General features: G+C 40.3%; 1 protein-coding gene across 7 annotated transcripts in view; it reads left to right on the forward strand.

Annotated features, from left to right (window-relative positions):
* Positions 1 to 23,641, forward strand: part of CNKSR3 (CNKSR family member 3) — a 69,370-nt gene that overhangs the window by 19,300 nt on the left and 26,429 nt on the right. Inside the window, exons 2-5 of one of the 7 annotated variants that reach the window (XM_068938659.1) lie at positions 12,442 to 12,605; positions 12,948 to 13,003; positions 21,701 to 21,903; positions 22,699 to 22,786. In XM_068938659.1, coding sequence (XP_068794760.1) covers positions 21,725 to 21,903; positions 22,699 to 22,786 — 267 coding nt within the window. In that variant the 5' untranslated portion in view covers positions 12,442 to 12,605; positions 12,948 to 13,003; positions 21,701 to 21,724. Of the gene's footprint in view, positions 1 to 12,441; positions 12,606 to 12,947; positions 13,004 to 13,031; positions 16,753 to 18,237; positions 18,386 to 18,408; positions 20,599 to 21,700; positions 21,904 to 22,698; positions 22,787 to 23,641 lie in introns of those variants that run through there. The other 6 variants (XM_068938656.1, XM_068938657.1, XM_068938662.1 and 3 more) reach the window with 6 other exon arrangements.

Genomic DNA, 23,641 nt, shown 5'->3' on the forward strand with positions numbered 1-23,641 from the left:
TGCCAAGCACTGTGTTGCAACATCTCTCTGGTTCTTCCTTTGTGTCGTCTGTGCAGTATATTTTCCGAAATTTATGCACTGCACAAGTGTCGTTCCCTGCCAAGCTGTGCGCTAGTCTCTCAGAGACAGCGTATGTTGGTCCATAACACAGAGCTTTTCCAGCCTGCTAATTGCAGTGTTTCTCTAGCTTCTCAGAAACGACTTAAATGCTGCTAGAGCACGTGGCAGGGCCCCTCATCACCTCGACTTTGGTTCTCCATCACTGTTTTTGCTATGGATGAAAAGTTGAAGGTTTTCTGGCGAGAGGGGTGATAGCAAGGTGTAGATGAGGAAGAAGAGGTTAGATCAGGGATTTTGGAGAGAGGAGTGGGACAGGCAAAGGGAAAAATGAGAATAAAGTGGGGATCTTCAGCTATACACACTGGTCCATGGACTTTGTGTCCTGATTCCATGATTTCCCCAGCTTCGATGATAGTTTTTGTCACTGAGGAATTAAATGATTTCATGTTCCTGGTATGGATGAAGCTACAGTATGAATTTCACTAGAACAATAAAATGAAATTTTGCTGTTTTCTTAAAAAAAAAAAAAAAAAAAAAAAAAAAAGCCTGATTCCTGTAATCTTGTGGACAACTTTATGGCTAGCACAGAGATTGTATTAGGTGCAAAGCTATTATACTTCTATAAGTGAATAGTAAAGTGTTTAAAGGCATATTTTGAGTACAAGTTTTTTTTCTAAAAAGTATATGTTAGAATAGTGGTATGTTTGTGTGGATTGAAAAAATTCTGGTAAACATATATCTTTGTGGTTGCACTGATTTCGTGAGAACATCTGTATCTGTCAGAGCAGAAATAAGATTTCTTTCAAGCTTCTCTTTGGAGCTGTAACGGATGTGAGGAAATGCACCTCTTTGTACCTGGGGTCCACTGCAGGGTCCCGTGACTAGCAGCAGCCTTAGTACAATTCAGGGCTCTGACAGATGAGCTCGCCTAGACATAACTGTGGTACTTTCAGCTGTTAATCTGCCCTGCAACTTTTTGCCATCCTCCTCTACAGTGATTTCACAGAAAGGAGAGCAGACAAGGATGTGTCCCAAAGCATCTCTTTTCCCCATTGTGTTAGCCGAAGCTGCTGATAATCTTGGGCTTATAAAGGTCTTATTGCAGCAGTTAAGGTTTAGGGATCTGTTGCCTTCCTCTGTCAAGATACTGGTATTAAGAGGCTGAGACAGATTCCTCTTTGATGGTAAAGGGGAGCTTTTTAGCTCTGTTTTAGATAGAAAGTGAGTCGGCAGTACCCCCAGCTATGTAACTCTTTGGGCCATCCGGGATCCAGTGAAACAAACTTTCTGACTTCAGGTTGTTGCCTTCCCTTGTGTAGCCTGAGAGAGTGAGGAAAGGTGCTGGACCAACCTGAAACTGAAATGGCAACTGGTATCTTGCCTCAGTTCTTGTTGCCATCTAGCTGCAGAAGAGACAAATGCTATGGCAGGCTAAGGGTGGCTCATTTCTGAGCTAATCGTGCCATATATTCTGTGAGAGAGAATATGCAGCGAGGTGGATTGATTCTTTATAAAGCCTAGCGCTGTGTGGAAGGAGGAACAAAAGTCTCATCTGTAGATTTTTCTCAGTTGCAGCTGTCAGTCGCCACTTATCACCCTGCTTTCATTCTTGTCAAAACTCTGCTGTGCCTAGGCAAAACTGCTGTTTGCATCAGTAGAATGAGTTATTGCCCCAAGAGAAATATAAAGCTGGCTGTGAACTATTGATTTTTCCGAGAAAGAAAACAACGAATCTACCCTCGCTACAGAAGTTTCAAATTCATGTTTGACTATAATTTAAAATATATTAGCCAACATATCTTAAAAGCGCACTTGGGCCTGTTTTGGTTTGTTCTTTTTTCGTTCTAAGTGGAAAAACCAAATAGTGGAATCATCCAGTTCCTTTTTCATTTTTGCTTTTGATTCTATGGCATGCTTTTGTTTCCTGCAAGAGAAAGACTTGGAGATTCTTCAAGCGTGCTTGTATTGAGAAGCAACTTCTGTGCATCCCAGACGAGTGAGTTTGTCAAGCCTGGGGTGGAAGAGAGTCCCCACATTTAAACTTTAGTGAATGTTTCATTACCAAAGGTCTGACACAGCATGTGAAGACTATGTTTTACCTCGCTGATAGCCTATAGAAGGCATTCATTTATTCTGATGTGCGTGAAACATTTATAAATGCACTACTTGAATGAAATTAATGAAGCCATTTTATATTGGTGTAAATGACGATTGTTGGTGCCCTGTGTAAACACCACTTTTAGATCAGTTACGGACCTTAGTTATGAGCAACAAAAAAAATGTAGAAGAGAATTTTCCATGATATAGGAAGGGGTTGGCAGTGTTTTAGGCCTTTTAAATCCTGTTGCATCTATCACTTAAGAAAGCTGCCCTTTTCACTTTCTTTAATGTATGCATGTGACTTTAAAGCCACACTGAGTGATTATTCTTATACCATACTAAGCATCCCATATTTGCTGACACTGTCAGTCATATCTTTACAAGCAAAATGGTTTTATTAGGTTTTGACAAAACAGTAGGGTATGTTCACTGGATGTGGTGGCTATTAGAAGAGTTTGAGTAAAACAGTTAAGGAACATTCTTTTTTAGTAGAGGTTAAGCGTGAATTTATCTGAAATTGCAGTAGTCTATAGTAGTATGCAGGCTCTAGTAGGCTACGGTGATTACGCTCTGCGGATTTGAAACCCTTTTTCTGTAGGGAGAAATTGATTGGTAGATAAAGTGGTAACAAAAATTTAAGGGAAAAAGAATAACAAGGTCTGGGTCATCCTGGCTGGAAGTGCTTCCATATCAGTGACGCTGCTGTTAAAGTCATTCTAAAGCCATTTAATTGCAGCTATTTTAAATGCAACCAACAGACGGATGTGCATGTGTTTGTGTGTATCGGTGTTGTATTCAGCAAAGAAGTTTTCTTGTTTTAGTTTAGAGTTTATAGTTCTTCTTAGGTGGTACGAGAGCAACAAATGTCATTAAATAGAAGCTCTAGAAATGCCTCAGCAGAGCTACAATGTACTGTCATTTTATTTGTGTTGCCTTGTTCATTCTGTAGTATACCAAGGGAATGAATGTGAGTTACATCTTGCCACAAATAGGATATTGATTTTTATGGTGAACTAAGGGAGGATGTTGTCAACAGTGTCCCTGAAGACATCTTGTGGTGTTGGCCAGGAAACTATTTGGGCTTGTCCGCCAGTACAGGCGTGTTCTCTATTTTAATGTGTTTTGCATGCATTCACTGAATGATGACTTTCATGGTATGTTTTGTTGAAACTTAGAGTGCCAGGTCTTTCTGCAGAGAACATGTGGATATGCTCTGCTTTTATCTGATTTATTAAGTTTGCCAAACAAAATGTGTTAAAGCATGGAAAGATTGCTTTTGCCAAATGTAGCTGGTCAGTGAATGAGGTAGTTGATTCTTAGAAGAAACCAAAGAATGAGTGTTGTATGGTGTTGAAGCTACTTCTCACATGAAATTATATATCCCTTTTGGATAGACAGTATACACCACAATGAGCAGGAAAAAATGATGTGTATTACAGTTTTCTTCTTTTCTTTGTTCATCTTGGCTATTGCATCTGACTTTCTCTGGTTATCAGTCCTGTGCTGGTGGTGGCTACGATTAGATAACTTGCTGGCAATTAAAAAAAACTGCCAGCAAGATACCGTGCTGCCAGCTGTTTGAGGCCTGAGTGTGTGAGCCGTTGTTTGTGATTTCTGTTCCTCCTCCTCCTTGCAAACTTGTTTTCTTGAGATGAGTATTCAGTGTTGCACTGAAGGGTCTGGCTGCATGGTAAACCCTTGGTGAGAGGGTCTCTCATCTCTTCCCTCTTTCTCTCAGTTGGGTGAAAATTTCCAACTTAGAAGCCAAATGATACTTTATTGGCCTAATATTCAGAGATAAAGTAAACTGCATTATCTCAGAAAGTATCTGAGATTAGCTAGCATGATGGAAGTAAAGCCCCACCTAAGTGGTGGTAGCCTGGTATGTGTAATAGAGAACCACAGCTGTAGACAGATGTCCCGTCCAGCTCTGCTGAAGGAAAACGTGAATATACGTGTCCCCCTTCAGATAGGAAGGAACATAACAACAAATCTTTTTCTTGGTGTTGTCTACCTCTTCATGTCTAGAGGGAATGTTCTGCCAACTCGAAAAAGGCTTCAGGTTCCATCTTTGTGGCTGTGGCATTGTGATTTTAGTTTTCAGTGTAGTAAAGTATGACCTGATTGGCCTATGTCTTCATGCTTGCATCTGTTTCATAAGGACAGATTATTCTGGTTAAACATGTATTTCATTATGCTTTGTCTGTTTTAGAAATATGGCATGCTAGCACAATTCACTTTTCAATTTCTGTAGCTTCATATTTTACTTTTCCTTTCAATTTAAAGCTTTAAAGTTATACCGCAACAAGAAAACCCCTATAGAAAATAGTGAAATTAACTTTCCCTGCCCCTCATCCCCTGATCTTCTCAGAAGTTCCCTGCAAATGAACCATGAAAAAGAGAGACAACTCAACTTTAAGTTTTAACTGGGATACCTTTGGAAGTAAACCCTGTCTTTTCCATATATATATTTTTTTGATTTTGTTTTTAATGTTTTCATTTATTACAGAATTGCTTTTATTTCAAAGTTTATTGTATGCTACCATCCACTTGGGTCAAATGTATTTTTACACTCCTGGTACAAGTTCAGAAGACTTATTTTCAACTGATGGTGCAGTTTCTAAATTAATCCACTCTTGCAGTTTCCCACTCACTGTTAATACCTCAAGCTGGATTACAACCCACAAGAGCAGCTGTGTGATTCACTATGGTCTGTTTCCTACTATTACTAGGGTCTGTTTTTGCTCTGTGTGTTTGTGTGTGCGTGTGGTGTTTTTTTTTTTTTTTTTTAACTGGTGCGCAGAAACTGTGGCTGTATCTTCTGCTTAAATTGATACCACAATTCAGTATTAAGTGTTTAGCTTTTTCCTTCCTCTCTGTGCCCCATATTCAGCTTTTGTGTTTTGAGGAAAATCTTGTGCTGCTGTTACAGTAAACACTAACATTAACAGTAATTTTGGATAGTGAAGATGTAGCAGTTTTTAAGTCTTCAGCCATCTGTATGTGGTGCTGTGTATGTGGAAAGCCAGTGTCCTGTCCTGTGCATGTTTGCATGGGTGCGTAAGGAGGACTGTAGGAGAGGCATTATATTGTGTATACCCTTGTGTAGCCTTCCTCTAGCCTTCATCTGTTTCTCTTGGAGTGTTTCTGAGTCGGACGCGGTTTCTGTGGGTTTTTCATTTGTGAACCTGTTAACCTTCCCTGGAACCCATGTGAACTTTTAACAGGCGCCGCATCCAGCTTTGTGCAGAGCCACTCTATTGCTTGTTAGGATTTCTCCCATGCTAGCTTTATTTGCTCTCCCTAATTCCTGTGTTGGAAGAAACAATGTATATAGTAGGTTCTCTTTCCCTTTTTCTATACCTCTTGTGATTTTTACTGGCCTTTATGATAATCCTTCTCCTCCCTACGTTTCTTCTCTAAAGACGCCACTATTCCTTACATCATATCTGCTTAGTTTCCTGAAAGTCTTTGGTGAGGCAAATCCGAGTAGGCTATACTAGTGTTGTAGAGAGGGGGTTTGGTTTATGAATTTCCTGGAATTCTTTGAAGGGGTCAGCCAGCATGTGGAAAACAGCTATTTTGACTCTTCTGCAGTATATTTCATATTACGATTTTCCCTGTGAAGCATTGGAGCCTGTAGTTATCCTTGAATGCCCAGCGTGGAGCATGATAATGGGGATTCCTGGAACAGCCTCAAACACTGACTTTGTAGGTAGGACTGGAAGATAAGTGTTGACACGCCTGCCACTGTGCTTTCTGAGACTGCGTCTGTATCAGAGGGGCTAAAGGTTAAACACGGTTTCTATAGCACTTCTGGTAGCGATGGTTTACAATCCATACGTACCCACCAGTTCTTTACAAGGCAAAACTTTCAGTTTTGCGTTAATTAAAAAAAAAAAAAAAAACTAACTGAATGGACTTATTTTGGCGTAGTATGAACGTATATTTAGTCTCGTTTTACAGGCCAAATATATTAATCGTAAATATCCGGAATAGGAACGTGTTCCAGAAGGCTTTCTATGCAACTCTCAGTCGCTGGGGATTACAGAGGGGACGTTAAGGCATTCATTATCAAAGCTGAAGGCTTCGTCCTTTCCCTATGTCCTGGTGTGACCTTTGCCAGAGAACTGCCCTTTGCGTCGCTGCTGGCAGGGAGAGGCCAGCAATTCCTCTGCTTCCATCTCTGCGTGAAGGCCTGGGAATGGACAAGAAGCGTTTGTACTGCTTCCTGCTGTTCTAGGCAATGTCTGTACTGGGCAAAGCTAGGCCTGTTTCCTGGTGAGACTGCCGACCATGCCTGCTTGGTTAGGATGTGGTGGATGATCAAACAGAAATTTGGAAGAGTTGCCTCAGATTGACTATATGAGGATAAATTATTTTACAGATAAGCTGTTTTATGCTGCGGACTTTAGGCTGCTGATAATGAGCTACTCTTGCTCTTCAATTCTGCCTTTTTTTTTTGTGATTGATACTTCAGATGGTGTGCTATGAATGACTGTGAAACTACTTGGATTATAAGTTGAAAGAGGAGGAGGTTTTACCTCTGTACAGTAGACAATAATTCAAAGATCTCTTGAAGGCTTTTATTTTTTTGCGACGAACTAAGCCTTGAGCTCTCCTCTCTCCCTTATAAATGGCCGAAAACCAACTGATAACTAGACTATTTTGTTTTGAAAACTTGCATACAGATAAATGCTAAAACAAACATGACAGCCTGGAAATAATCGGGGATATGGGCACTAGAGTCATTTCTTACCCAGACTCAAATTATTACTGAATTAAGTTTGCATTGACTGCTTTAGCTTCATCTCTCATCATACCTTATCTTTTTTTAAAGGAATTCCTTTGTTTGCTAAAGTCATGCCTGGCTCCATTTGTCTGTAATAATGCAAGAGGAGAATGGCAGCCGTGACGTGTGTTACAGTGGAATAACGTTCCTGCTGCACTGATCTCGTCTGTGTTAAAGCTCACCGTTTGACATCTTTTTTTTTTCTCTTGAACTTATTTTTCAGTTTGTTGTGCCTCTTTACCCTGTACATGTTCTGCTGTGCTGTTTTAGCTTTTTCACAGCTTCTTCCAGTCTTTCTTGGCCCTTTTTCCTTATTTTTATCTACCTTCTCAGGTTCGTCCATTTGTGATGAAGTAACTCTTTTTTATGTTCATTAATGTTCTTTTGCTGCATTGATTTCCTCCTGCTTTCTCTTGTATTAATTCCTTTCAATCCTGGAAATAGGTGGAGGAAATGAAGGGAAGAAGCTACCACAGTAGCAGTTATAAAAATGATGTGGAATATGAATGATGGTGTAATGGTGCTATTAAACAGTGGGATATGTCAAGGATTTGATGATCTTTCAAAGCTGAGGAGAGTGAGCTGAAGCAGCTGCGTGCAAGGACTGCCTTTTGAGACTAAAGGTGGCAACTGAATGAATTTTGAAGTGGGGGTCAAAATGAGTGAATTTCTAAACTCTGAAGGTTGGGTACTTGCAATGGTACAGTACTTGGGATGTTTTAAAGTGATGGGACAAAAGAAGGGATTTTGGGAGCCCGACCTAGGCTGCTATCCACAGTCCTACTTGTCCCTCGACTGGCCCAGGGAAATAGCTGCACCCTAGTGCTCTGCAGGGACACCAGGTGCTCTTAGATTTAGTCACCCAACAGAGAAGAGGTCGAGTACGTGTTTATAATGATAAGGCTGTAATTCCTTGAGGTGGGGTGTCGTGATCCAACAGTTTGATGTTATACTCGTACTTTACGAGTCCTTCCTTCATGCACGTGGCTTGCACTCCTCCCATGTCCTTCTACCAACTTTGGTATTTTATGAGCAGTGCTGAGAGGCTGTTCAAGTTGCTGAACTAGCAGAAATGATTCCAGTCGCCTTCTGCCTTTCACTCCCCCCTCACTTCCCCAGCTCCTTTCCTAGTCAATCCCACCACCCTCAAAAAAGGTTGGGCTGTTGGACTGTGTGATCAAGGCCAGGGAAGAGAGTAGGGAAGAGTGGGACCAGAGTGAGGAAAACAGAGAAGGTGAGTCAGCTGATTTTGGACCTAATACATTTGCTAACTGGATTTATTGCTTCGTTGTAGGTAAGTTAGCTGATAATGGGTCCAGCACAGAAACTGGTCAAAATGAATGCAATTACTCATTATTATACTATTGTGCAATATTGCTGAATGGCTGAATTCTATCAGCAGTAGAAATGTTTTAATTTTCCCTGAATAGTAAACTGATAGTTATGGCTAGGACCCAAGTGTCCCCTCCGTTCCCCTCTGAAGTTACTTTTTTCCCCCTCCATTCGTATTCAAAATAACTTCCTTAATCTTAAAAACAGACTAAGATTGGTATCGGTGTGAATCTGTAAGTGTAAGCGTTGTCCTAATGTTTTTGCATGAATACAAGGTATTGAATATCCTCTGGGATGCTTTGTGTGGTAACGGAAGGTTATTTTAGACGGAGAAGTCTAGACAGTTCTTAGGATCTATTGCACATCTCTACACCTGCCAAAATTGGGAAGGGAGTTCTGTACAAATTACACTGCTATTCCTCAAAAGGTTTTTGTGATATGAATAACACTAACCAGACGAGGAATTTTTTTTTTTTTTTTTTTTGAAGGAAGAATCATTGCTACTATTGTTGTAAAACTTGGGCAACACATTGCAATTGGTATTTCTATTTTCAGCTTCCTTCATATATTTTAATAACTACATAAGCAGGAAAGATATTATCTTTCATGCCTGGTTTTCTTGGATGTACTAAGCTCAATGCAAAGATTTCTCAGATGGAGTTGAGCTGCTATAAATGCTTTTTAAAAACGCTTTGGGTGTAAATTAAAGGTTAATTTAGACTTCAGGAGGACTCTTGAGTGGGTGAAGAGATGAATATAAGAGTCTCTTCTAATATCAGTGCCTTAATTGCATTTTTTTTTTCCAGAAATAGTAAAAACTGTTTTCTTGCTTGAATCTGCTAATAATTTTCTAATTTATGTTGATATAAGTCTGAATTTAAATTAGTGAACATACTGTATTTATTTCTCAGCCACATCTTTGGTAACACAATTCAGAACGTGGCCTGGACTGTTACAGAATGAATCACAAGGTAGCCTGACTCCCTGCAGGCTTTTAATTTGCCTGTTCTGTATAACCTGTGAGCAAATAGTAAGTTCTTTTCTTATTAGAAGATAGATGCATCCTATATAGCCTTTGGATGCCACTATCCAGTTGTGAACTGTGGTGAAAGTGACCTGGCATGAAGGAAAGTATTTCTCGGTAATGCAGACTGCTTTATATAGCTTTCAATTCATCTGAGTTTCTCAAATGTATCCAGACTTTGCTGATGGGCAATACCAAGTCTACATGAGACTATGAAATTGACAAAGAAAATACCTAGAAAGAATTGAGATGTTTGGAAGAAGCAAAAATATGAGTAATATCTTTAAATGGCCAGTGGTGTTTGAATGCTGACTTTTAGACATTACTTAAATATTATTCAGTTTGTTCTGTTGAACTGGTTTATGGGTCCTCTTTTCGTTGCTTCTCCTTTTCCCTGCCGGGGGAAATAGGATCTTTTGGCTTGCATATGATACTTAAACATTTCATTCATATGATGGAAAATTAAACAATAGGCTATAAATCTGATTGCAATCTGAATTAAATTGTTTAACATTTTTCCATATGTTTTTTAGTAAAAACAATAACTAAACTAATGTTAGTAAACTCATCTTAAGCCATTAGTGAATGCTTGCCATAAGTGCGTGGGTTTTCTCTATCTTCACTCCCTGCTTTTTATGGCTTTGGTCACCTAATCTTAAGTAAGTTTCTATCTGAATAGCGATGCCTCTGTATTGACTATTTTGAATAAACGTTTGTGTGATTTTTGTAATGTTTTACTTTACAAAATACTGTCGTACGGGGTGATCACAGAAGTACTGTTTTTAAGGACTCCTGTGAAAAATGTATTTTAGAAGTAGCTATTTAAGTTGTAGTAGATACTCTGGAACAGACAAGCATGAATAAAAAAGCACAAGCAAACTGAAATCCACAGTTATATTAATTGGAGGGATGGATACATTAAAGAGTCTCATGCTTTAACATAGAATAAAGGTCTGGAAAGTTAGGTTAACGCACAGAATGGATAGAAGGCAAAAGCAGCACTGTTTCTAAGAAACTTAAATAAAAAAATGTATAGCATGCTAAATTTTTTTTTTATTTTAAGTGTTTGTGCAATTTGTAACGGAAACTATGGGCTTGCAGTGGCAAATTATGGGAAACAGTGGTCTGCAAGACAGCATTAAAAATTGGGAATGCCAAGTATGTGCACTGTATGTCAGCCTCAGTTGAGAATTTGTTTTGAAAAAATAAATTGTTAAACAATGAAGGCCAGATCTTTTTATTATTTTTCCTGGGAAAAGGGTTTGTATAGCCTAAGGGAGAATTTGGTGCCTGTGGGAAAGAACTCTGGGCTCAATTTACAAAATTTATGAGGACTCGCCAAGACAGACGGGAAGGAAAGAGTGCACCCCAAATTACTCTAGCCCTGAGAGACTGTACTGATCTTATATATGGGTTTTCACATTCATAATTATGCTTAAATATCAAGCTGTGTACATCAGTAGCTCTGCATGTGGAGGGCTCCAGCTTGCTCAGCTGGATTTTGATGTGCTGCAACAATGAAGCTTGCACGAGTCATGTACAGGGGTGACTACTAAGTGCCAGGGTGTCTGTCCTTATTAATTTCTTAGTGAGTGTTATAAAGGCAGATGATATGTTTTTAAGTTAGCCTGTGCCTTTGGGAGTTCATAATCTATAGATTTCCAGGGGCTAGACACTACGAGGCAGTAGTGACTGTATGTGCTGCTGTTACGAAATGAATGTTTCATGTGACTCTCCCCCCCCCCCCTTTTTAATTTGTCTTGAATGTTTGCTTGACAGTAGCCTGTGCTGGGAGCGCTTGTTTTCCAGGCTCCTACAGCAGCTTGAAAAGTTTTGCTGAGTGCTTGTCTTCTGCTTCTCCTTTCCTTTTAGTTCAGGATGTGATTAGTGTTTCTCATGTGTAGCATTCAACATCCTGTCCATCTCGATGGCTTCCTCTTTAGCCAATGTAGTGGGGTAAACATCCTTTACGCGGTTATGGGTTTGATTTTTATTAAACTGGTCGAACAATATAGTTGTTTGTGGCTACTACAAAGTAGATATCCAATGTGTAATCTGAATTTTTGCTCATGTCAACTATTGTCAGTGAACTTGATGTATTTATACAAAACTGATCTAACTGGATGTTTCTTTTGCTCTAGCTAATGTTTCATTCATACGCTGTGTTGAAATGGATTAGGGCATTAAGACCACCCCCTCATCTTAAAAATAACACATCCATCCAATTATTTTCACCTAGATTGCTGCTTAAACTGATAAAAGAAAGCATTTCTCTCCTTGTTATTATTTTGTTCATTTAACGAAACTGTGTGTTAATCCTGTTTTCTTGTATGTTATACTCACTTCCTCTGTTCTTAAAGGCCTTGTGCAGTAACAAAGTGGGAGCAATACTGTAGAAAACAGAATTATACAATCACAATGTAAAGCAAGGATATTGATGTGACAGATGCAATGCTTTAAACAGTTTTAAAAATACTTTGTAAAAACAAAAATAAATTAGATTTCTCATTGTCTTTAATTAGCCCTTAACAAAGAGGAAAGAGTGGCTGATTCGGGAAGCTACAGGGCCTCATAAATCAAGGGGATGACAAGACGTAAACCAAATATCGTTTTGATTGCTTCGTGTTTGATTGTTCCCTTTTCCTCTGCACATTGAGTCCTCTTATGTGTGTGGATGTGGGCTGTGGGTTTTCTTTTTTTGGGCAGGGTCTTTGTTCTTTTTTTTTCCCCCCGTGTGTGTGTATTTTTAATTGGTTTGCTTGCCCCTTAGGGTTTAGGTTAATCTGATAGCTGAGGCCATCCATGTCGCTGCTAGCTTTGCCTATGCTGACACTGGAGAGAGATCCTTCCCTGCTTAGCTTGCTCCACAAGAAGCAAGGATGTTGTGCATTGGGTTAGGTAACCCAAAGATTCCTCAAAACCTGCATGCTCCTTTTCTGTACCCTTGTGGTGCAACTTCCAATCTTCAGTCTGATTGCAAGTTTCTTTCATAATCTGGCGCTATGTATATTGTTTACGCTTGCCATTTGTGCCTTGCATAGTTTTTTGTTTGTTTTAACTGGAGGGAAGGGGAAGAAAAGAGATAAATTGCAATTACATCCCTTCTCTGTTTCTCTCTTTTGTGCTTTGGTAGGCCTGGATGATTGCCTGCAGCAGTATGTCCATAAATTTGAACGGGAGAAGATAAATGGTGAACAGCTGTTGCAGATTTCCCACCAGGATCTTGAAGACTTGGGTATCACACGGATCGGACACCAAGAACTTGTTCTAGAGGCTGTGGATCTCCTGTGTGCACTGGTTAGTTAAATGGTGAACAGAGACACAAAGAATCCCTAAAGGGTGGGGGTGTGTGAGTGTGTGAGAATAGCTAGGGCAAGGCTTATAAAAACGGTGTACCTGTCTTGCCTACTTCTTCTGTTACACGTCATACTAAAAGAAAACAGTAAGAATTAGTTTAATTCTGGTAAGCTATAGGTTAGTAGCTCTTGCTCCTTTTCCTGGTAAGAGGCAATGGTGATTTATTTGGTTGCGCTTCTACGGAAAGAAGCTGTTGGGGTAGCATCGTTAGATCTTGTTGATTCCTGTTAGTGAATAGAGTGATTAAAATTGCTATTGAGTAAAGTGATTTTTTTTTTACAGAAAATAAGACTTGCTCTTGAAATGACAGCTGTTAATGGCTGTTCACATCAGTTGAGGTAGGTTTAGCAATTCTGTAGTCTACATACGAAGTGAAGAAATATGTTAATTGAGGAATGTTTTGATAACTTAGTTAGAGAGTGAGTTCAACTCTCATTAGAGTTGGAACGTAAGCTGTTCTTCTACCTTACTCCTGATGGATTAAAAAATATCTGTGCAGTTATACAAACATGTGCTGAAAATAATAAATATACTTCAGATTATTTTGCTCTGCAGCATCATTAGTAAAAGCTTTATTTGAAAGCCAAGGTTCGGACATGCTCTTGAAGACGTCTTTGATGTAACGCAGTGAGTGAGTGCCAGAGGTATATACAATTACATCACTGAGAACGATGGGAAAGAATGCTCTGCGATGCTTTTGCCATTACAGGCCTGCATTCCGTTCTTTATGCAAGGCTTGCAGCATGGAGCATATTCTTCTTAAAATGGAGAGTCTTTATTGCCCGTGTGATACATGCTTAATTTGCTGCCAAAAGGTGCTATGGAGATCATCTGTACTTGATAAACGAAGAACAAATTGGATAGCCCATACTGAAGGAAGTATGTTTAATAAAATAGCTGCATATAACCTGAAATGCTTCCTGAAGAATTTTTTACATTTCAGAACCTTTTTATTTGCTCTTCAATATTTGATATTTCAACTTTTTTTAATATTTAAATTGAAAATCTGATAAAAGAACTGAATTAGCCTGAAATGAAATTCATGCTGTGGGAGGGGATAATCTGCTAGATAAATGAAGGAGTCTGCTGAATTAGAAAATGTACTGCATACTGTATACAGTCTTGACTGAAGTAATGGATGTAGCAGCCCCTCAAGGCACTTTTTTCTTACTTTTTAAAAATACTAGAATAAAACGAACAAAGCTGGATGACTGCCAGAACCTAAAGCTGTGCTTTATCTCCTACAATTTCCTTCTAATTTCCTTTGTAGACAAAAGTTTTGACCTCAGACTCATTTCTGGAAATCCTTTGTGAAAAGCAGTTCAGGTTAATGCATTAGACAGAGTTTATACAATGTATTTGAAATGTCCTTGTTCCCTTTTAAAAGGTGGAAGGGAAGAATTTCTGTGTTCTAGCTATGCCCTTTGTCACCTTCTTGATGTCCCTTCCCTGGGAGTTTTAGGAAAGGGATTATTGTAGAAAGACAGTATTGAGTTGTTGGTGTTTTGTGTGTGTTTTGTTTGTTTGTTTATTTTGGGGCTTTTTTTTTTTTTTGAACTGAAAAAAACACCACCCTCTCAGGACCTAGTGACAGCCAATTTTTTTTTTTATTTTGTTGGCTCACTTTTTGTGTGAGAGGATAACATTTCCTTTTTCCACCTGTGTAAAGTTTTCTGAAAATAGATAGGAGTATCGATACTTTGTGTCATTTCTCTACACTTTGAGACTTTGAATTAAAAAGCAAAGACACTGTGAAATACTTCTCCTTTTGTGGCTGTCCCTGTGCGCTTAGTTCACCTTGTGGAAGCATGGCATTGTCCACGCCAGCCTGAGGTTAGGTTTTGAAAGCTGTAGTTCTTGCAATGGTGAGAAGGGTTGTGGTGTTCTTTTGGTGGTTCCTCCATCCTGGAGAAAAATTCCCTTTTTGTCCAGTTTTGTCTTGAAGGGTTTTCTTTCAGTTGAGCCTCTTTCAGACAGCTGTTTTGGTTCCCTTACACTGCAAGAACTCTTGAGTCTCAAAAGGCAGCAGAAGTAGCTGTCTTTGGAGCATCCGTCTCCTGACATGGTAACTCTTTTCAAGCATTGACCTTAAAGAATTTTCCAGCCTCATCACGTCAACAGAAAAGGTACAGTGTGGGGTAGTGTGTTCCTTGAGTAAGGACACCAAATACAATTTTTTTTTTGACTTTTTAGAGAGAGAGCTCTCTTTGTGACATGAATTCAGCTACGCTGCCAAGCTGAAAATAACGTCTGCAATTTACAGTGCTTGGTGCTGCAGTAAACAATTTCTAGAGCCAATATAACTGAAAGATTGAAGTGAATACATCTTTCTCAGTTTCCTTCATGCATTTGACAGTATGTTATATACTCATCTCTTCAGCTGTTTTGATTGTTAGGCAGTGTTCCCTCATCTTTGCTGCACGTATCAGTGCTAAGAAAAGCTGCAACTGAACAGGCAGTGGGAAAGAGTGTGCTCAAGGATAAAAGATGAAGGTTGCCTATGAGCATACCTCTCCATTGCTCTTGAGCTTGTCTAATAAACTTTTCCGAACAGGTGGTGAAAGCTTTTATTTAAGGAATTTAGAGGACGTGTCAAGGAAACTGAATTCCCTAGAGGGGGAAAATCACACATTGACTTGAGTGCCTCCAACTTGTCCTGTGTAAAATAGCGTGAGGAAATATGACAATATGTGCTTGGTGGAGAGAAGGGGTGGGAGGAAGACATTCCTTAGTTGACTAAAGTATTGGGAGGAGAGGGAAGCAAACAAACACTCATACGCTGCTTTTTAAATTCATGCTAAAGCACAGCAGCAGGGGCAGGTATCCAGAAAATAAGCTTTCTCCGTGAAGTAAGTGGGACAAAAAATACCTAAAGCAGTGGTGAATTCTTACTAATCGTTCCTTGATGAGTAGATGTGTCTTTCTGGGCTTAGTGAAGATAAAACAGTGCAAGCATTAACAGGAAATCATATACAAATAGTTTCACTTTGAGTGTGTTCTTTGGATTAGGTTTTTGAACTTTTAACTACACTGTATAAGGAGAGAGTTTAGAATTAAAAAAAAAAAAAAAAAAAAACTGACTTTCCTTGAGTTTGGAAGGAAGAGAGTTCGGTTTGTAAGCAATTTTTTTTTTTTAAAGGAAAGGAATGCACTTTTTCACTTTGTGCTTTGGTAATTTCACTGGTGGTAACATTCTGCCAGCACATTTGCAGTGGAGCAAAATATATCATCATACCACAAGATCATTCTACTAAGTAATTATATGATAGTGTTTTATAGAATTCTCGATATTGTAATTGCTGTAAGAGAGAACTTGCAAAATTGACCTAGAACGTACAAAGGCCCTTTAAATTCCAAACTGCATAGCTTACGTACATGTGGATATAGGTATTTGTGGCAATTGCTTGTCAGAAGCACAACACGTATGCACTACTACATAAGATTTCAGTTTTCTGGAGGTCTTGAGTTAAATTTAATGCTGTTCATTAAGAGATTTGGGACTTGAGAGGATTCCTTAGGATGCATTTTTTTAAAAGTAAGAGAGCCAGAGTCAGTGGCTGTGGCGGTGCGTTGTGTTAGCGCTAATGTCTGCTGACATGAACTATTTTTTTATATAGGCAGACCGTGAGCTGAATCAGCTTTTGAACAGGTGTTCGGTCCATTTTTATTATTTACTTATATTTTCCCCGAAGCTGGTTTTCAGTTGGATCAACCAGCAGATCCAGCTCACCACGCTGTGGCATGTGAGCATAATTGTGCAGGGAAAGGTGAGACTGCTCCTTGGCAACAGCAGAGGTGTAGATCTCCCCAAGGCAGCTGTGACACAACTGCTGTGCTCCTTTGGCTTTGGCTAACCACACTCCCCCCCTGCCCCCCCCCCCCCCCCCAGCTGCCTAAACTTCAGCAATTATTTGATCAGTGTATTATTTCACATTTACATGTAATGATGTTTTGAAAGAGTGCTCTCGCTGGCGCATGCTCTTGCGCATGCATATATGTTCTCTCTCTCTCTCTCCAGCCATACCCTGGTAGTATCCTTCTCAAGCTCTAGGCTTGCGTGTGGCTATCCAGGTTAATGAGTAACAAGGTAGGAATGTTTAACATACCGTGTTCTTGACCGCTGGTGTTAGTCTGTGTTTTGATGAAAGTAACTTTGATGTTTTAAATCAGGAGCGATAGGAAAATGTAACGTGCTTCTTGTTCATGAGCAACACAGAGAAACCCTTTGGTTGTTTAAATAATAATCTGTTAAATATTGTAGCCTCAACTTTGTAGAAATACTTAAGGAAAAAAAAATCTGCTAAACTTTGCACTTCACCTGGTATTGCTGTGAAGGCTTATACACTGTTTGCTATAACTTCCACACTAGCATTCCTATCACACTAGATAGCAGTCCTGTCTGTTGCAAATTGAGGCTACAGCTCAGTGACAATTTAATTTAATCTAAGTCAGCTGCAGCCTCCACCCCCCTTCCCATCCTCTTGATTAGTGATCTTTGTGCTTGCACTTGGCTAATGCTGAGGTGAGCTACTTCAGGGAGCTAGACCAACTGAAACCTAGCACTATAATAAGCGAGTGGTTGAGTGAGTGAGTTTGTTTCGTTTTTCTGTGTCATTCGTCTTCTCCCTCCCTCCTCTCCAGCAGTGTGGACAAGCAAGAGTGGCACTGTAAATGAAGGAGCACTAATATAGGCAGTTATGTGTCAGATGGTCAAGGTAGTGTCAGCTTGGATAGAATTACAGCCCGAACACACACTAATTCTGTTAATATTGATTATTTTCCCACTCTTGCAGTGAAAAGAGAAATGTATACAATGGCATGGATATATTTGGTGGAATGGCATCATATTTTCTGTACGTTACAGCGAGTGGTCATGAACCTAGCTTGTCTGTGGACTATCGGATGGTTTGGGTTGTGATGATACTTTGGTCCTGGGGAGTTTATTCCTCAGGGCTGATCTGAAATCAGAGGGTCACCTGCACTGATGAGCTGTATGCTTTCCCTTGTGCTAGGTGAGCATAGTTCTGAGTTAGGTCTTTCTCTAGAGCACTCACTGATGTTTTAGAGATCTTAGGTGCGCTCCCCAGTGGAGACTTACCTCGTGTTTAGAAGCAGTACGAAAGCCTACACAGTGACTGGAGAGCTCAGCTGTGACGTGCTTGTGATAGACTCCTGGCGAGGCCTTTTGTGGTCATAGCTGTAGTGTCTTCATCTCCAAAGACTGCACTGCTGTAGTGCATTTCAGAATTGAGAACTATTTGTTGGAATTCTTTAAAAACTAAATGAACTGGAAAAGTCTCACCAGACTGACCCTTTGCATAAATGAGGTGAAAGAGGTGTGATATGGTGTATGCAAATATTCTAGGGCCTGAAACACATCTTGATATACCAGGTCAAGTTTTATCCTTATATGTGCTGGGGCCATCTCTAATCTTTCAAAATGGTGAGGTCCAAAGTAAATTCTGGATTTCATTGCAGCAGAGAACAGAGAACCAGTAATGCTTTAATTGTAATCCTTAATTCTTTAGCTCTTGGTGACTTACTGAATCTTTAATTTTTCCATTTTATGAAGATAAAGATCTTTGTCTACCCTCAATTTCCTGAAGGTAATTGACGGACTGATGTTTGTAAAGTCTTCTGAAAATGAAAACTATCAATTAATGTGGCATAAATACATTCAAGAAATTGCTGGAGGAAGACGAAGCCTCAAAGTGCTGCAGGTATTCACACACTAGTATTTCACTGAAACCAACAAGGAGGGTCAAAGGTTGAGCTGGACTCAATCCAGACTGAGGGAGACACAGGAAGATACCTAGTACTCTTCCTCCCTGTCCTGTCCGGTGAGGTGTGCAATTGTAGATTCTCGAAGCTGTAGGAATTGCTTGTGCAGGCACACAGAAGTGATGCGTTTATACATGACAGTGCGCAAGTACTTTAATATTGTTTACTAGTCCAAATTTTTCCCTCTCTGTGATGCTGGAAAATTTAAGGATATCCTTTTGCTGTTGCAGCAGTGTTTGTTTTCTTGGATATATCCTCTCAACCCCTACTCCTGGCTGTACTCTTAACAGTACTTCCTTGCCAAGAGCCCTCGGGTGGAAGAGGGGAAGCTTGTGTAATTGACACCCACTGGGCTCTTATCTGTAGGAGGTGATAGGTATTTTAAAGGCAGCTGAGTAGCTAAAACCTCCTCTTTACACTGATATGTTTTTTTGGGCAGGGGTTCTGTGTCACTTTCCATAACTTTCAGAGTCTGAAATATTCCAGACTTTATTATGGATCTTTGACCATGGAAATAATAGCTGTGTGTGAACAGAACAGAGGTTGACGGTAAGCAGTGGTGCTAATGAAAAGTTATGTTTGATCTGGCGATTAGGAAGCAGGTAGAATTAATGGAGGGGCATAAGTCATGGTGTGCATGAATTTTTCTCTTTTATTGTTATCATTATTATTTTATTCATTAGAAATCCTGTGTTTCAGGAGAGGGGACTAAGATATCCATTGACTTGATTCTTTTGTCTTATAAATAAGTATGGAACGTGAACCAGCAGTGTGCCCTGGCATCAAGGGTCAACAGCATCCTGGGCTGTGTGAATGGGACCACAGCCAAGAGATTGAGGGAAGTGATTATTCTCCTTTAATCAGCACTTGTTAGTCTACATCTAGAGTACCACATGCAGTTTTGCATCCCCCTGCCCCTAAGCATGGGAAAGACACTGACAAACTGGACTGACCTCAGCAGAGGGCCACCGCAGTGGTTGGGGCTGGAGCACTCACCCCAGTAGGAGAGGCTGAGGGAACAGGGCTGGTGCAGCCCAGGGTGGAGGCAGCTGCAGGGGGAACTCACCACAGCCCCACAGCATTGTGGGGAGCCCAGCAAGAAATCAGAGCCAGGGTCTTGACAGCAGCGCGTGGCAGGAGGATGAGAGACTCGGGGACAGAGGCTGAAACAGGAGGAGTTCAGACTGAGTTGAAGGGAAAACTTTCTCACTCCGAGGGCAGTCGGGCAGTGGCTCAGGTCCCCCAGAGAGGTGGTGCAGCCTCCATCCTTGGAGGTTTTCAAGACCTGAGTGGACAAAGCCCTGAGTGACCTAGCCTGAGCTCGCAGCTGACCCTGCTTTGACCAGGATGTTGGGCTGAGACCTCCTAAGCTCCCTTCCTGCCTGGGTGATGCTGTGGTCCTGCGTGGAGGAGTTGGGAACTCCAAGTTGAATGGAGTTAAGGTTTAGTCACTTTATTTGGGTGGGGGGGGGAGGAGAAGAAAAACAGACAGTACAGCTGGCAAAACCTGGGAACTTTGAGGTTGGCCACAAGAATTTGTGGCAGCAAAAGAATAGAGAAAGGCTAATTATTTTTTCTTTCGGGATGGTTGCAGAAAAGTAGGAGACTTCAGTGTGAAAGAGCTGAGCGTTGACAGGGACTTAATTTTCAGAAGAAGCTCACAGGTTTTGCAGGGTGGGAGCACACAAAAGCAAATTAATGCAAGTGCATGCCTACATGCACACACACAGATGTTTGCGTGTGCACAGCAGAAAAGAAAATAATCCTGACGTAAAGATTGAGTTGCCTTCACAAAAGTTATAGCATAGTGTTCATGATATGCTTGCAATGAGACGATCAACTCCTGTTGCTTAAAACCGCTGTATAGCGTTATTGCAGTCCACTAACTTACAAATTGCTATAGTCAAAGAACACAGTTACTGAAAACTTGTCATCCAAATATTTATTCTAGCTTTTGATTGTGAAATTACATTTGTTTCCTGTAGATGTTTTTATCTCTTGCCAGTTTAAACTTGTCTTTAGTTGTGAATGAAATGTAACTTTGCTGTTTGTATACCGCAGTATAAAAAACACTTAAAGAGAAAACAGCCTTTGCTTTCCTTTATCAAAAAGAAAAAAGAAGTAATTTTGTTGCTCCAACTACATTTGAAAGGTAAACAATGTCTGATAGGACTTTGGGACTTCATTCTGATTGTTGAATATCTCACATCTCAGTAGAGGCAGTAAAATGTGAGGGGGCTTGGCCCTCGCAAAACTATCTTTTAGTGGCTGTATTGTGGGATATCTTGAAAAGTAATTGAAGAGTGTAGGACTTGTCAATATGGAAAACATAGTCTATACCATCTTGAAAGTTACGAAAAAGACGGGTAGAGAAATGGTTCTTCTAGTAAAAGAACTTGGTGCATCAAACGAAGGTAGCATTGACACCTTCCCCTGCCAAATAACCCAGACCAAAAAAACAAATAAAAGAACTGGAAAACTCCCCCCGTGCCAAAGGAAATAGTTAATCTGTGGAATGCCTGGCCACAGGGTGCTAAATTTCACATGGATCAAAACAGGAATTGAATTTCTGGAATTTATGGAAGAAATAAAAGCAGACCACCACTGCTTCCTGGGGCTGCTGAGCCTACAGATACTGGTTGCTGAGAAAATATTCTGTGGGAGTATTGATATATGCTTGTGCTCTTTCCTGGGTAACAGCTGCTGCTCATAGACTATCTGATTAAAGTATATGAGGCTGTATGGACTAGGTCAGCCATTCTTTTTATGGCTTTTGACTTTTAATCTGTATGCTGTTTTTTAGCAGTACATGAAACATTGCTAAGTCTGTGTAGTCAGAAACTTAAGGATTGTTTGTCAAGGTTGTGCTTTCAGTTTAGGCCTAATCCCCACCCCTCCCCCCCTTTCTTCCAACTTAAATGTTTGCAAGGGGGACATCACAATAAGGTTTCCTGCCTTGTCTTGAAGCAAAAACCTTGTAAGGCAATGACAATTTAAAAGTCAAAGATATACACTTTTTAAGGCCTGGATGCTTCATTTAAAAACCAACTTCCTCAGGCAGATTCTCTGATTAGGCTTGATAAGATAGTTTTTAGAAGTTTCATATGGTTCCCTCCCCCCCACCCCCCACCCCAAACAAAAGTAAAATATGGGCAAATTCTCAAATCTTTCATTCCAGATAAGTTTGTAACTTGAGGTGTAATGAATGGGATCTTGATAGGGAGGTTTATCAAACTTAAAAATGTTTCTTGCAGAACTATGGTCTTGAAACAGACAACATGAAGAATTTGGTTCTTAAACTGCGAGCGTCATCCAATAATCTCCAGAATTACATCAGCAGCCGAAGGAAAAGTTCAAATTATGATGGGAATACCTCACGCAAGCCCCCCAATGAATTCCTTACATCTGTGGTGGAGCTTATCGGGGCTGCTAAAGCCTTGCTTGCATGGTTGGACAGGTAAGAATAAAGTCTTTATATTTTCATTTACTGCTATGATCAATTATTTCTCCTTGCCAGGCAATTTCTAGCTGCTTGAGTGTAAAGACATGCTTGGTAGCTTTCCACTTTTGTGTGTGTGTGTGTGTGTGTGTGTGTGCGCACGCATGCTAGAAGGCCTCTAGTGAACAAATTTAATCATCTAGGGTATCTACTCCTGTGCTTCCACCTTTGCTAGAATCAATGAAATTAAGATTGTATCTAAACTAGTATTTACAAAGGTGGGACTCTTCCCCTTCAGGGAAGATGATCTATTTTTAAGCCATGTTTCTTAAATCCGTGACTACTTCCTCTCTTCTTCCCACCTTCTAAATCGATTGTCATCAGCAGATCCCTTTTTAAAAGAAATTGTGATCTTAGCTCCATTATTTGAAAAACTGAGCAGCAGAAGAGACTCTCCTTCTGCCTTTTTTTTTTTTCTTTTCCTCTGGCAAGAGCAGGAGTTGTTCTGTGACAGCTGCAGCGGAAGCGAGCAGGCAACAGAGCTGATAGTGTTCTGGCCGTGATGCTGGACAGGGTAATGGATGGGCCTAAATTGTCAAGCCCTTTGCCAGCTTTCCTGGGAAGGAAGGTTAGGAGGAGAGCTGCGTGAGGACTGTCAGCAAGGAGAGATTTTATCCTGGAACTTTCCTGCCTTCCAGCTAAGAATTGGTTCTATTTCCTGCCAATGACATTTAACAGCTTGTGCCTCTCACCTGGTCTTCTCCTGTGTACCCTGTTACCAGCAGCTGACCCTAGAATTTTGTCTCGTTACAGGGCCCCATTTACAGGTATTGCTGACTTTTCCTCAATGAAGAACAGAATCATTCAGCTGTGCTTGGATCTCACTACTACTGTTCAGAAGGTCAGCTGACTTCTTTTCCCCTTTACTTTCCAAAAGGGAAGGAAGGTGGGTGTTTGGGAAGTAACTGTGCTAGCTGTGTGCAGAGTACAAATTGGAAGACGGATACGGAACTGTGAGCTTCCTTCAAGCCTGAACAAGTCTGTGAAGGTCGTTTCACTTGCCCCGTTTTTCTGAGGTTGGGTTTTTTGTTCATTTAGTTTCAATTTTGCTGTTGCTAGCTGCTTCTGAAGTACTACCGTTTTATGTTTTTTTGAGCTTTACTGAGAAGACACTTAGATTTTTTGGAATGGTTGCTCTGCATTTGAGAATTGTCAACTTCCAAACAGCAAGTTTTAAAAAAAAAAATGTCACCAGTGTTAATTCTAATAAATATAATTGCAATCCAAATTACTCTGGCTGCTATATCCATACTCGCAAACTTTTTAGGTCTTTTTGTCCCATACATAGTATTGCAGCTTTCAGATGAAAAATGCTGCATGTAATGTAAGGAGCTGCCGCCTTTATCATATGAATCTTAATTGTGCTTGTGCAGCCCAGCAGTGTGGGACCATGGCGCTGTGTTTCAAAACTTCCTATTTATCAGTTGTATGATGAATACTCAGTTTGGGAATAGCTAAAAGGGTGCATAGCACCTATGTGACTCTTGGCAAACTGTGTCATTTTGTTCTCTGAGTAATACTGCCCGGCTTCTAAACCGTTCTGACCATATGCTGCTGCTTTGACGAGGTACCACAATATGCATGCTTCACCTCCTGCAGAATTTGCACAAAGCTATCAGTGCATGGCTATATAGTTGTTAAAACTTTGAAGAAACATGTCCTGTGAAGTAGGTCGTTCCCTCCCTCCCTTTTTTGG

This window comes from Struthio camelus, chromosome 3, assembly GCF_040807025.1.
Source record: "Struthio camelus isolate bStrCam1 chromosome 3, bStrCam1.hap1, whole genome shotgun sequence".
NCBI classification, from domain to species: domain Eukaryota; kingdom Metazoa; phylum Chordata; class Aves; order Struthioniformes; family Struthionidae; genus Struthio; species Struthio camelus.